This window comes from Leptopilina heterotoma, unplaced genomic scaffold (assembly GCF_015476425.1).
Source record: "Leptopilina heterotoma isolate Lh14 unplaced genomic scaffold, ASM1547642v1 Lhet_165, whole genome shotgun sequence".
Classification (NCBI taxonomy): domain Eukaryota; kingdom Metazoa; phylum Arthropoda; class Insecta; order Hymenoptera; family Figitidae; genus Leptopilina; species Leptopilina heterotoma.
In genome coordinates, this window is record NW_025110881.1 from 223,093 (window position 1) to 236,182 (window position 13,090).

Sequence of the window (13,090 nt, forward strand, 5' to 3'; positions counted from 1 at the left end):
GAAAAAGCTCATATTAAGTTAATTTTTTCATTAACATGCTAATTAATTAGTTCACTGATGCAATTATCTATTATTTTTCAATTAGATGATGTAATTCACTATTCATCACGATTTGAATTTCTGTACACGCAGATCCACTAAAAAATGGACAACACTACCTCTCGAAGTTTTAAAAAAACATTATATTAATTTTAATTCTGAAACACTCGGATGAAATCTTTGGTCCCTTTCGGATCGATTACAGTCAACACAGTAAATTTCAGTAAATTCTACTCATCCCGCTAGTGGGCACAAGTGGAACTAAATGAACTTAATTGAATTCAATCGGTAAAAAAGTAATCTACACACCATTCTTCGAATATCAACAAATTGAACAGGTTAGGTACTCTACTGTCACGTTTTTGCAATTTTTAACACCTTAGTGTTAAAAACGTTAAAAAATACGAAAAATACATAAGAAAAACAATGAATCTGTTACCAAAATCTCATGAAGAATTTAAAACTTCCGATTATTGGAATACATTCTTTAAGAAAAGAGGAAAAAAATCTTTCGAATGGTAATTATTTAATTCTAATTTAGATAATTTATATTTCTAACTTTAATAATTTATTTGTTTACAAGGTATGGCGAATATCCAGAATTATGTTCATATTTATTTAAATATATAAAACACAAAGATGATATTCTTGTTGTTGGATGTGGAAATTCCACTCTTAGTATGAATCTTTATGATGCTGGCTACAAGTAAGTTTTATTCTTTCAATTCAATTACATTTTTTACATTTCATGGGAAATTTACTATACTATGTTATTAATAATAAGATTCCTGGGTATATCTTTATGATTTCCTCGAATTTAAGAACGCTAAAGAATCAATTAGCAGTAAACTCCGAGAAAGAAAATCTGTATTAAAAATACCTTTCCATCGCACCTCCCAGTAAAAAAAATTCGATACACGGACCGCGGAGTTCGTATACGAGCTCGGTAGCTCGTATGAGAAATATGAGAAATCTCTCATACGAGCCTTTTCCGTAATGAGAGGATAGATGTAAGATGCTTGTATACGAGGTGACTTTTAAAGCATTTTTATTAATGTAACACTATTTTAAAGTAAACGTAGATAATAGAAATGAATTATCTCATCTAAAACAAAGCTAAATTCATAAGGGAAATGAAGTTTAAGAAAAAAAGGATAATTTTGTTCAAAAAATTTATTCACACTGAAAAAAGGTTAGAATTTGATAATTCCTTGCTACTCTTACTTACCGACATTAGATATTTCTCGGATGCAGTAAGCACGATTTTGTATTAGCGGTAGAATAAATAAGTTTTTCTTCATTACTAATTAATAATATATTATTATTTATTTATTATATAAATGTTCTTATATAAAATAATTAAATTTAATCCAAAATCGTGCTTACCGCATCCGAGAAATATCTAATGTCGGTAAGTAAGAGAAACAAGGAATTATCAAATTCTAACCTTTTTTCAGTGTGAATAAATTTTTTGAACAAAATTATCCTTTTTTTCTTAAAACTTCATTTCCCTTATGAATTTAGCTTTGTTTTAAAAGAGAAAATTCATTTCTATTATCTACATTTACTTTAAAATAGTGTTACATTAATAAAAATGCTTTAAAAGTCACCTCGTATACATATACACTTCTCATTACGAAAAAGGCTCGTATGAGAGATTTCTCATAATTATTTCTCATACGAGCTACTTTGGAATAAGTTACTAGTTAACATTAGAGATGCTTCGAGTCAATTCATATTTAAAAAATTGTTTTTCGATTTCTTATTTAAATGTAAAAACAATTTGTTAAATATAACATATTGGTAAAATTTTGTTATTTTTTACGATATACTTTTTAAAAAATTTATTATCATTGTTAAATGTTTTACAATAACCAATTTTACAACCTTTTTCGCAACTATATTAAATACCATTTAAAATATACTATACTTATTGTTATCTACTGAAATAAAATTATTTATATATATTAGGGTGGCCGTTAAAAACGACATTTTTGAATTTTGTCCATTTTCGGGTCTCATTTTGTCACAAATTGAAAAAATTAGATACGTATTTTTTTATTTTTTTTTAAATTAATATTTAGTGGTGCCTGTAGGCTATTGAAATTTTGCATGTATTTTGCATGGGAAAAAAACTTTTTTTCGTAGATTTCCTGTAAAATCGTTGAAAATTAATATTTTTGACTGGACTACTCTGTTTCTCTTCATAAATGTTCAAAGAATAATATACAATTTTTAACATATGAAATTTTGTTAAGTTAACTATTTTTTACAGAACCCAAAAGTTAACCAAAAAAAACCAAAATAGGTTATTATTGGCAAAAAATATTAATTCTAAAAAAAAGAAAAATTTAAAGTGCTAATCATGGTTTCTATTGTTTTTGAGGTCGCTGATTACAAAACTGAAGTCATATTTCAAAAATTCAAAATGGCGGATCCAATATGGCGGCCATGAAAATGTTAAAATTAATCAATTTCTAGGAAACTTGGTGTCAAGGGGTTTTGGGGGTCTCTGATTACAAATCTGAAGTCAGATTTCAAAAATTAAAGGTGCCGGATCCAATATGGCGGGCATAATGTTTAAAAAATTAATAATTTTTTATGAAACTTAATTATGGAATATCTTATCCCATTAGTCAACAAAATTTTTGTGAAAGTTCTATCTAAATTTAAGTTAATTAGAAATAACTATTTTGATAACAAAAAGTCGATCTCTGATTCAAATAGTAATATTTCTAATAAATCGATTAGTTAAAGTGAACTAATGAAGCATACTTTTATGTACCCTTTTTCCTGAGTGTAACTATCTAAGTGTAACAGAACATGTAATTTTCTAATTTTTACTATGTAGAAAGTGTAACAAAGGAGGATGGAGTCAAAATATATATAATATATATAAAATTGTATATTATTCTTTGAACATTTATGAAGATAAACAGAGCAGTCCAGTCAAAAAATATTAATTTTTCGCATTCATAGGACAAATTATGGTTATAATTCTTATGTTAGTAGAGTCTCTCGTGAGGCTAATTCTGTATCATCTATTGATTTCTTTGAAGCTTCGAGCACAAAATTTATTACTAAATAACGAGCACTAATATTACAAAACTAGTGTCTACGAACACATTTTTTTCTTTTTTCATTGTATTCATTTGTATCTAAAGGCTTTTTTTCGGCCTGTTAATTTCTAAATAAATAAATTTTCAACGATTTTACAGGAAATCTACGAAAAAAAGTTTTTTTCCCATGCAAAATACATGCAAAATTTCAATAGCCTACAGGCACCACTAAATATTAATTTTAAAAAAAATAAAAAAATACGTATCTAATTTTTTTCAATTTGTGACAAAATGAGACCCGGAAATGGACAAAATTCAAAAATGTCGTTTTTAACGGCTACCCTAATATATATATATTTGTTCCTCGAAGGGCTTTAAGCTCTAGGAACTTGATTTTGTTAAATAAATAAATAATTTTTTATATAATATAGTTCATAATTACTTTCGATTTTATTAATATTGATTTTTTGAATATTATTTTTTAATTCAATTTCAGTTTAGTGTTCTTTTAATATTGATATATAAAATACTATTTTGTAATATAATTGTTTAAAATTAAAAATTAAATTTTCATATTCTGGAATTTTTGGTTTTTTAGAAAAAATCTTTGTAAATTTATGATAATAATATTAAGCAACTTAATTAGGGTAAATGGCCATATGAGAGCGTTCACAATAATGATGTCACGTTTTTGGGGACAGGGGGGGGGTTCTCTATTAAACGTGACACAATGTATTTTTACATGTGAAATTGCGTGACAGGGGGAGGGGGGGTCTAAAATCCCGAAAAATTGCGTGACATCATTTGTGAACGCTCCCTATGCAATGAAATGAAATGAAAACAAAATTTTGAAAATTACTTGTAAACTTTTATTTTATAGAAATATGATAAATATTGATATATCTGAAGTTGTTATTAAACAAATGAGGGAATGGAATAGATCGAAAAGACCTGATCTTCCTTATGAGGTAATGGACGTCTCTAAAATGACTTATTCGGATGAGAAATTTAGCGTCATTTTAGATAAAGGCACTTTGGATGCAATTATGCCAGATACTACGGATGCAACATTGGAAATAGTCGACAAATTTTTTCAAGTATATTTCTTCATATTACAATTATCTAGTATTTTAAAAAATCATTTATTTATTTATTCGTAGATTACACAATTCATTTAAATTTTTTGCGCAGAGCAACTCATTCAAACTAGAATCAAAAGTTGCGTATTACCTAATAGTAATTATATTCTAAAGAGCTGATAAATCGGTTTAATAGTTTTTAAATAAAACTCAAATGGCTTTTTTACACCTTGGCCTTTTCACCCCACTCTACCCTATTAAAAATTTTTTAATATCTATTTATAATAAATTAAATAAATATTTTAAATACATGCTAAAAAAATATTAAAAATTTTTTTCACTTTTAGGAAATTCATCGAGTTTTACGCAATGGAGGAAGATTCGTGTGTATATCACTTTTACAAGAGCATATTTTAAAAAAATTAGTTTCTTACTTTCCCACAGCAGGTTTTATGTTTCGAGTGTCACGATGTATTGAAGCAGAAATGAAAACAAAGGAAGAAGAAGGTTCTACAATTCCCGTTTTTATAGTTGTTGCGACAAAATTCAACAAATTATCCCAACCGGTATTTCAATTATTTATAAATTTAAAAATAATAAGGAATTTTGATTTCAATTAGTATTATTTTTGAAAAATAATAAATAAATTAAAAAGAAAATTCCCTTCCGAATGTGTAATTTGGTGAAGATAAATTCGATCAATAGGAAGGTATCAAACATAAAAAAGGCTTATGTCATATTTAAAGTTGCGACGTTTCGATGGTGTGGTTTACCATCCTCTTCAGGCTGAATATTACAATTTAGAATACATTTCAACTAGTCAAGATTAAAAAAATAAATATAAACATAAAATCAAATAAATAAATAACACGTAAACGTGAACGTAAAACGGACAAGCACACGACGAATGCTGTCATTTCGATACAACGATCAAGTCAAACTGATCGTAATGATTCTGATGGTAAACCACACCATCGAAACGTCGCAACTTTAAATATGACATAAGCCTTTTTTATGTTTGATACCTTCCTATTGATCGAATTTATCTTCACCAAAAATAATAAATAAAAATTAATTAAAGGAAATAATATTTATAATAAATTAAAAATAATATATTTATAAAGGAGCCAATGAAAACAACCATTAGAATTTTATGCGTATATTATATTTATAATTTATAAAAGTAAATAAAGAAATAGTAATAAATATTTGTTGCTGGAAAGTGTTTGACTATATTTATAGGTGCTAGAAATTGCTTTAGACAATGGACCACCAAGAAGAGTTCAGACGATAGAAGAAATTATATCTGCAGTTAATTCAACTCAAGAATCGGCTCTAATTTGTAATACACTTTATAAAGGAAGTGTCGCGGACGTGGGAGAAGTCTCTCTCGATTTATATCGACCAGGCGAAACAATTCCAAGATATACACTTTATGTCGTCGATGAGCCTTCAAAAAGTAAAAAAACATACGCGGCTTTTATAGTTCCACAAGGAAGGTAATATTTTTAATCGAATAAATAAAATTAAGACACAAAACATATTTCCTCGATCACAATATTTTTCATCTTGATTTCTTTGTTTAAAAAAATAACAAAAATTAAGTAAATTAATAATTTGATTCAATTAAAAAATAACTACATACCTAGTTGAATTAGTAAAGAATAATTAATGAATTACTAATTAATATTAATAAAAAATTTAATGATTATTTTTTAATTAAATCAACAATTTTCATTAGAGAATCAGATTGGCTGTTCAGTACAAAAGAAGGGAGACAACATCTTTTAAAAAGCACGCAAAGAGATAGATTAGCTGTTGTGGTATTGCGTAGAGAACACAAATTCGATAATATGGAAGCAGTGAAGAAGGAAATAAATGACAGTGTCATCAATTTAGCTCCAATAGGACTTGGCGCTAATGAAATTCCATTTTTGTCTCTTGGTTCTGATGTTGGAAAGCGCCTTGTTTGTTGCGAAGGGACAAGCGAAATGAGTGGCGCTTATGTCGTGGAAGAAATAGAAGATGAAAATTCCGTTATATACAGACGATTACTTTTTTTAAATAATCAATTTACTATTCAAAGTGAAGCAAGAATAAAAATAAGTAAGATTATCTTTTCAATAGCACAAAGAAAAACGTTTCGTTTTCAAAATTGTGAATTGAATAAATATTCTTAGTAATTATGTAATTAATATTTATTAATTAAATTGGTAATTTAATTAATTACCAATTTAATTGTTTATTTATTTTTAGCAAAGTCCAGAAGAGGAAAAATGAAGAAAATTGTTGATCCCGGATTTTTAGCTTGTGAGCATCATATTAGTATGAGCCTTGCTGTAAGTTCATTGACAAGTATAAAAACTGATCCAGAAGCACTTGTCGTTGGTCTAGGTGGTGGTGGTCTTTGCACTTTTTTGACCCACTGTTTTCCAAAGGTACATATTTTCAATTTTATGGAATAACTTTTACTAAATTTTTCTCTTTCTTTACAAAATATTTAATTTACATTAATAATTGAAGGGCCAGTTTTCAAAACCTTATAAATCCATTTTTTTAATTAGATCACTTGAATTGAAATGAAACCTTTGTTTCATTTCGCACATAACAAACTTGCTCATCAATTAAAATTTTAAATAGGTTGAATATTTATTATTCAAATCTTTAATTTAATTACAGTTAAAAATAACGGCAGTTGAGATTGACAAGGAGATATTGAAAATAGCGACAGAATATTTTGGTTTAGTTCAAACTGAAAATCTAAAAGTAGAAATAGCAGATGGAATTAAATTTCTTCACGATTCTGCTGAGAATAAAAGAAAATTTGACGCAATTTTATTTGATGTCGATAATAAAGATGTATCATTGGGAATGAGTTGTCCACCAAAACAATTCATTGAAGATTCTGTATTAAATACAGTTGTAAAAACTCTCACGAATGATGGACTTTTTATTTTAAATCTCGTTGTAAGAAATCAAGCCCTTAGACAAGGTGTCATTGATAATCTTAAAAATGTCTTTAAATTTGTTTCGAGTTGTTCACTTGAAAGCGATGTGAATGAAGTAATTATATCTTCCATGAATTCATACGTAATTGACGAATGGAATAGTAGGATAAAAACGGCAGCTATTAATTTAAATAAACAAGCGAACGAGCAAAAATTATCCACTGACAATTTAATAAACGTTTCGAAAATTTTTGAAACTTTTTCCATTGAAAAATGATTTTGTTTATTATATTTTTTTGCAAACATAATTTAAAATAAAGTTTAAATTTTCTATTGAATGAAATTTTTTATAATAAAAATTATATAAATGTATTTTGAAAGAAGGGTAACAATTTGTTACACATTTTTTGTAAAAAAATATTTCTTCTACAAAATATGAGAACAATATTTTGTAAAATTTGTCTAAAAATTTTTTATATTAAAACAATAATTATTGTATGTACATAAAACCATGTAATAAATATGAATGAATACAAATATTTATGAAATATCTACAAAAAAATTAGGATTAATTTATAAAATAATATTATTGAGAAGTATTTAAAGAATTAATTGTTTTTTATCTAACACTAGGCGTATTGCTCATTTCACTGAATTTTTATAGATAAAAAACTTTTTATTAACAAATAACTAAATTTAAAAATTTCATACTTCAAAATCAATTTAAAGTGTCTCAAGAAAAGAATTCGTACTCTATAATTAATTTTAAAAAAGTATAGCTATCGAAAAATTAAACTTGACGACTCAATTTTTTTATAATTTCATAATTACATTCAAAAATAGAATAATTTTTTTAAATAAATATTTAAATACCTACCTATTTATTTTGTCTACAAGAATTAAAATATTTCAAATGATTTCAATGTAACTATTTCTAAAAATTACAAAAGTAATTCTTTCAAAATTCAATCATTTTTTTGATGAAATTAATAAATTTATTTATTTTTATTCAAAACTTTAATCATTTTATTTTATTCAATTCTAAATCAATTCTTATTAGAAAGTTCTACGAGAATGAAATTTTTCAAATACAAAAATAAATAATTTATTGAATAGTTGAATATTTCTTAAATTTGAATTCTTATAAAGAGCATTAAAATTTAAAAGCATTAAAATTTTTTATAATAATTAAATTCATTCAAGAAATGTAATTAAAAATGAATTGAAAATAATTATTACACTCTAAGAAACAAATTATATCAAATTTTTTTCCAAGAATTTTATTCAAATTTTTAAGGAAATTTATTTTATAAACAAAATTTCTCGTGGAATCGGGATTATTTAATAAATTATAAAGAAAAATGATAATAATACCTACTGAAGAACAAAGTAATACTACTTATACATTTTGGCAACTTTATTTTTCATTCTGTTTAAAATTCGCAGACATACGATAAGAAGCATATTTATCAAATACAACAGACGAAACAAAAAAACATACACACACACACACACAAAGTAAAATAAACAATTTAATTCCAGTTGAACAAATTTTTTTAATTTTGTTAACCTCACTTGTTAGAATATAAATCATATTTTCACACACGTGTCTTAAATATTATTTTAATTATTATTTTTTCTCTATATAAATATCGTTAATGTCACATTTACACCGAGCAATATTGCAGATACGATTTGAACAATCAACACGGGGAGAGCCGACTTTTTAAAATGAATGCACTCTTTTTTTTCTCTTTATGTATAACAGCCTTATGGATTAATAAATAATTGTTTACAACTAACGATGTATATCGAAATTTGCTTCAAAAGCAAATCGAATTTTTAACAGTTTTAATTTTTACAGTAAATAGAATAATCCCGTGTAGAAATTTGTCGTGGCCTTCCTAGAAATAGACTACAGCTAGATAGCATTTGTCGTGGAAAATTATTCTGAAAAAACTGTCCTGGCCCCGAAATGTTAATGTACAGTTTTCCCCTTTATTTTCTTCGCTATGAAGACAGTCTAGAATCTGGCTAAAATTTGTCTAGGATACTGAATTAAAAATTCAGTACAAGTTCGTATAGCAGGTTGTCCAAGAATTAGCTAGGCACTGTCTAGGACGCTGACTTAAGAATTTAGTACAAGTTCGTGGAGAAGGTGGCTCTGAGAGTCAACTAAGCTACGCTCTGATAGTAACGCGCTCGTCCATATGGAATACATAGGAGGAGCGCGTTAGTATCAGCGCGTTTATACCGACGTCGACTCTATTCTGGACTCTCCTTGAAGGCCTTTCTCCAATAGGTTTTAAAAAGTGTGCGAATGACTGCGTTGCGTTGATTTTAGCATGTGTTGCTATAGCAACCGACGCAGACGCAGTCATTCGCACACTTTTTAAAACCTATTGGAGAAAGGCCTTGAAGATAGAATCAAATTTACAAATCTAGTAAAAAGTTTTCAGTTTTCCATTTTTGAACAGGGACAGTGTACAAGTTTAAATATATTACAGCGAAAAGAAGATTTATTAGAAAAAGGACATGTGATGTCATCATTCATAGTCTCAGATTGTTTTTCATATTATAATGTTCATAATAAGTAATAAAACTTTGGTAATTTTAAGTGAATTTTTTGTGATTGCAACAATATAATATACAATTCATTTTATTATCGGTATACAAGTACGAATCTTTATAGTGAATGTGTTTGTGTTTTAAAGAAAAAATCCAATGTAGCAAAATTAGTTACAATTTATTAATTTCAAAAATAATTGTAAGAGAAATTGTGATAATAACAAATACTTTTGTATAACTCTTTTGTTTGTTTAAAAGTTAAACAAACAAAAGAGTAAAGTTGAAAAATATTCTTTTATTATTTATAAACCTAACAATTATTCCCAGTATGTAGAAACTGATTATTTTAATATCGAGGAACTGGCTAGGAATGATTTATTTTACTAGACAAGGACTAGACAAAATAACTGCACAAAATCTTGACGTTGCATCCCTCGTTCAAGCCTGTCCATTTTTTCCATCTAGTTGCTAGATTGAATCTAGCGCAACTGGACAGTTTCTCATACACTTCCACGGTAAATTTCTACACGGGATGCTGATGCATATTTACAATATTTTATTTTATTTTCTAATATTGGTAAAATAGCCATTTAAAAATTTCTTTACTCGGAAAAAATAGTTTTTTTCTACAATAAATAAGGAATTATTTACAAATAAAATATTTGCTTTTATAATTATTGGCATTGCTTTTCAATTGTTTTACGCCGAATTTATTTGTGATTTAATACTTTTCTAATAGAAGGAAAATTGACAGATTTTACGGTAAATTGAATTGGAAAAAAAATCTAGTGAAAACTAAGCTTACAAGTATGGAAAATTAAAACATATGCGTAATACTGTTTATTTTGTAAGTAATAATTATAATAGCTAAAAAAAATACGAGGAACTTAAGTACTAGGTACTTTAAAATTTCAAGTAAAATAATTTTCTCATTGGGCTATTTTATCAATAAATTTTCAACTTTATTAAAGAAAATCTTCTTCCTGATATTTAATTATCAAAAAGAGATGACGCTACATTAAACCAAAATGTTGTATATTTAGTTTTTTATTTTATATTGTCATTGTTATAATTTTATAATTGGATCTGCCAAGTGAGAACTTGAAAAATTCCAGGCAATTAACTAGCAATAGTTTTTCCCCAAAAAACAAATATTCAAAATTTAAAGAAAAGATAAAAAAAATGTAATTTTTTAAATATCTTTTCAATTGCCCTAATAGTAAAATTTCTGTTTATCTAAGACTTTTGCAAAAAAAATTGCCTACAATTTTTGAAAGAGAAAAAAATTAAAGAAAAAAAACCGCAAGCGTACATTTTTCATTAACATAAAACATTTTCTTGTATATCGTATTATGCACACTAATGGAAAATAAGTACGTTACTAAAAACAAAAAAATTATTCCGTAAATTTGCTATAAATAGAAAAAATAATAATTTTACAATTCACACACGACAATATTGAGAATAATTTATATTTACGTATTTAAATAATGATTGCGGCGATAACTCAATCATGTAAAACGTAATACGTTATTCGAAGAACAACATAAACTTTCATATATCGACTCAAAATTGATTGAATATTAAAACAAAAAGTTATCAATAAATGCACATTAATCGTAAATAACGCTCTTCATGCAGAATTTAAGTATTCAGATCAACGCTCCTATTTCTTTACAAAAAAGAAATATTTTTTTCATTTTTTCATTTGCATTTAATTGTGGAGCAAATTATCACAGAGAGTATTACTGCAAAATTACGATATATATATTCAGGCAAGGTTTACTCTTCACATTTCATTACTTTAAAAAAAAGAAACTAAATTGACAGTAGACTTTCTCCTTTTAAGAAAATAAAAATTTAAAAATGAAATCTTTAGAGACGAATTTTTGTTATTGACTAGTTTCTATTTTCTAAAAGACCAAACAATTTCTTTCTAACTGCTCTGAATTGATAAAAATGACTAACTTGAATCAATATATTACACATTTTCATTAATCCAAAAAACACATTGTGCGTTCATGATAAAACTTAGTGTTGAATAAGTATCATTATTATTTATTCAGTAAATAATAATAATAAAAATTAATTCCGAATATTTTTTTACAAGGCAATTTTCCAATAAAAATATCCGGAATATTTTTTAGAGATTCATCAAAACAAATTCATTCTGCTTTTATTATTATATTAAAAAAAAGAAAAACTCTCTTTGGTAATTAATATAGATTAGTAATTAGAATGATCGTTTAATAATATTGTGCAAAGATCATTCTCTTACTCTTTTTTTCTTCAAATCGATATTTATTAGTCATCGTCATTGAGTTAATTTGATATCCTACCTAGTCTAATGTATCTACAGTCATTTTTAAATATCTATAGTCAATCGGGTGATAAATTTTCCTTTTTTTTCCGCACACATACACATACACGTACACAAACCCACAGATAAAAGTAATTTATTTCGTGTTTTGAAATAGTTTTTATAAAAAAATAATTTTTGAAATTATTTAATAAAATATTCTCAAAAATACATTTCAAACCCGAAAATATATTTGCGTAATATTTAAATTGCAATTGTGAAATGAATTTATATCAATCATGGTCTCACAAGTATTTTTTTCTTTTAAATACCACTGTTATTTTGTCTCCTTTTCTGTACCTTCTCTTCTTTTAAATTTTGATTCTCCTGAAATATTCAAAAAAGGAAAAAAAACCCAAATTATATATAGATACATTTCAAAGCAATTACGAATTTATCATTATTAGAGACTTTTTTATGAGATGTGTCACTTAAAGCGTTGTCGATAAAACTTTAATAAAAATGAAAATAGAAAAAACTTTATAATAAATAAAGTTTATTATAAATAAATTTGTAAGTAAACTTTATGTAAGACAAATTCTTACCTATATATTTTTGAATATAACAAAAGTATGAAATTCAAGTTCACTGATTTATTTAATTTGAATTATTAAAGTAATTCAATTAAAAAAATTATACACTTTTTATTCTCTTTTCTTATTTCAATTATTAAGTTATTTAAAAATTTAATTAATTTAAAAAAAAAACAAAAAATATTTTTATATCTTTCGATTGGTGCATGTACGTGACACATGCTTTTAATGCGAAAAAATTGATCTAAAAATATTAATAATTTATCTCCCTACCTAGAAAAGCAATTTCTATAATTTACAGTGTCTAATTTTAACAAGCAATTTTTAATTCAATTAGAATTAAAAAAGTAATTTTATAATAACTAAAAATTTCACTAAAAATTGTAATATTTTATTAAATTTAAATAATAGAAAAATTTTAATTTACTAAAATTGAATTATTTTTATACCTATAAATTTTGACTAATTAGGATTAAGAAAAAAATTAAAATGTAGAAAAATCTCT

General features: G+C 25.7%; 2 protein-coding genes across 4 annotated transcripts in view; one reads left to right on the forward strand and one right to left on the reverse strand.

Annotated features, from left to right (window-relative positions):
• Positions 1–420: 420 nt before the first annotated feature.
• LOC122499075 (eEF1A lysine and N-terminal methyltransferase homolog) lies at positions 421–7,582 on the forward strand. The gene is made up of 8 exons (XM_043607146.1): positions 421–557; positions 623–745; positions 3,979–4,195; positions 4,525–4,743; positions 5,420–5,676; positions 5,919–6,283; positions 6,434–6,615; positions 6,857–7,582. Exons 1-8 carry the CDS (start codon positions 466–468, stop codon positions 7,400–7,402), a joined length of 2,001 nt encoding a protein of 666 aa, XP_043463081.1. The 5' UTR covers positions 421–465; the 3' UTR covers positions 7,403–7,582.
• Positions 7,583–8,879: 1,297 nt separating this feature from the next.
• Positions 8,880–13,090, reverse strand: part of LOC122499074 (SUN domain-containing ossification factor) — a 176,896-nt gene continuing 172,685 nt past the window's right edge. For all 3 annotated transcript variants that reach the window (XM_043607142.1, XM_043607143.1, XM_043607144.1), the window contains one exon: positions 8,880–12,379. In XM_043607142.1, the coding sequence (XP_043463077.1) occupies positions 12,317–12,379 (63 nt within the window). In that variant the 3' untranslated portion in view covers positions 8,880–12,316. The remainder of the gene's footprint in view (positions 12,380–13,090) is intronic.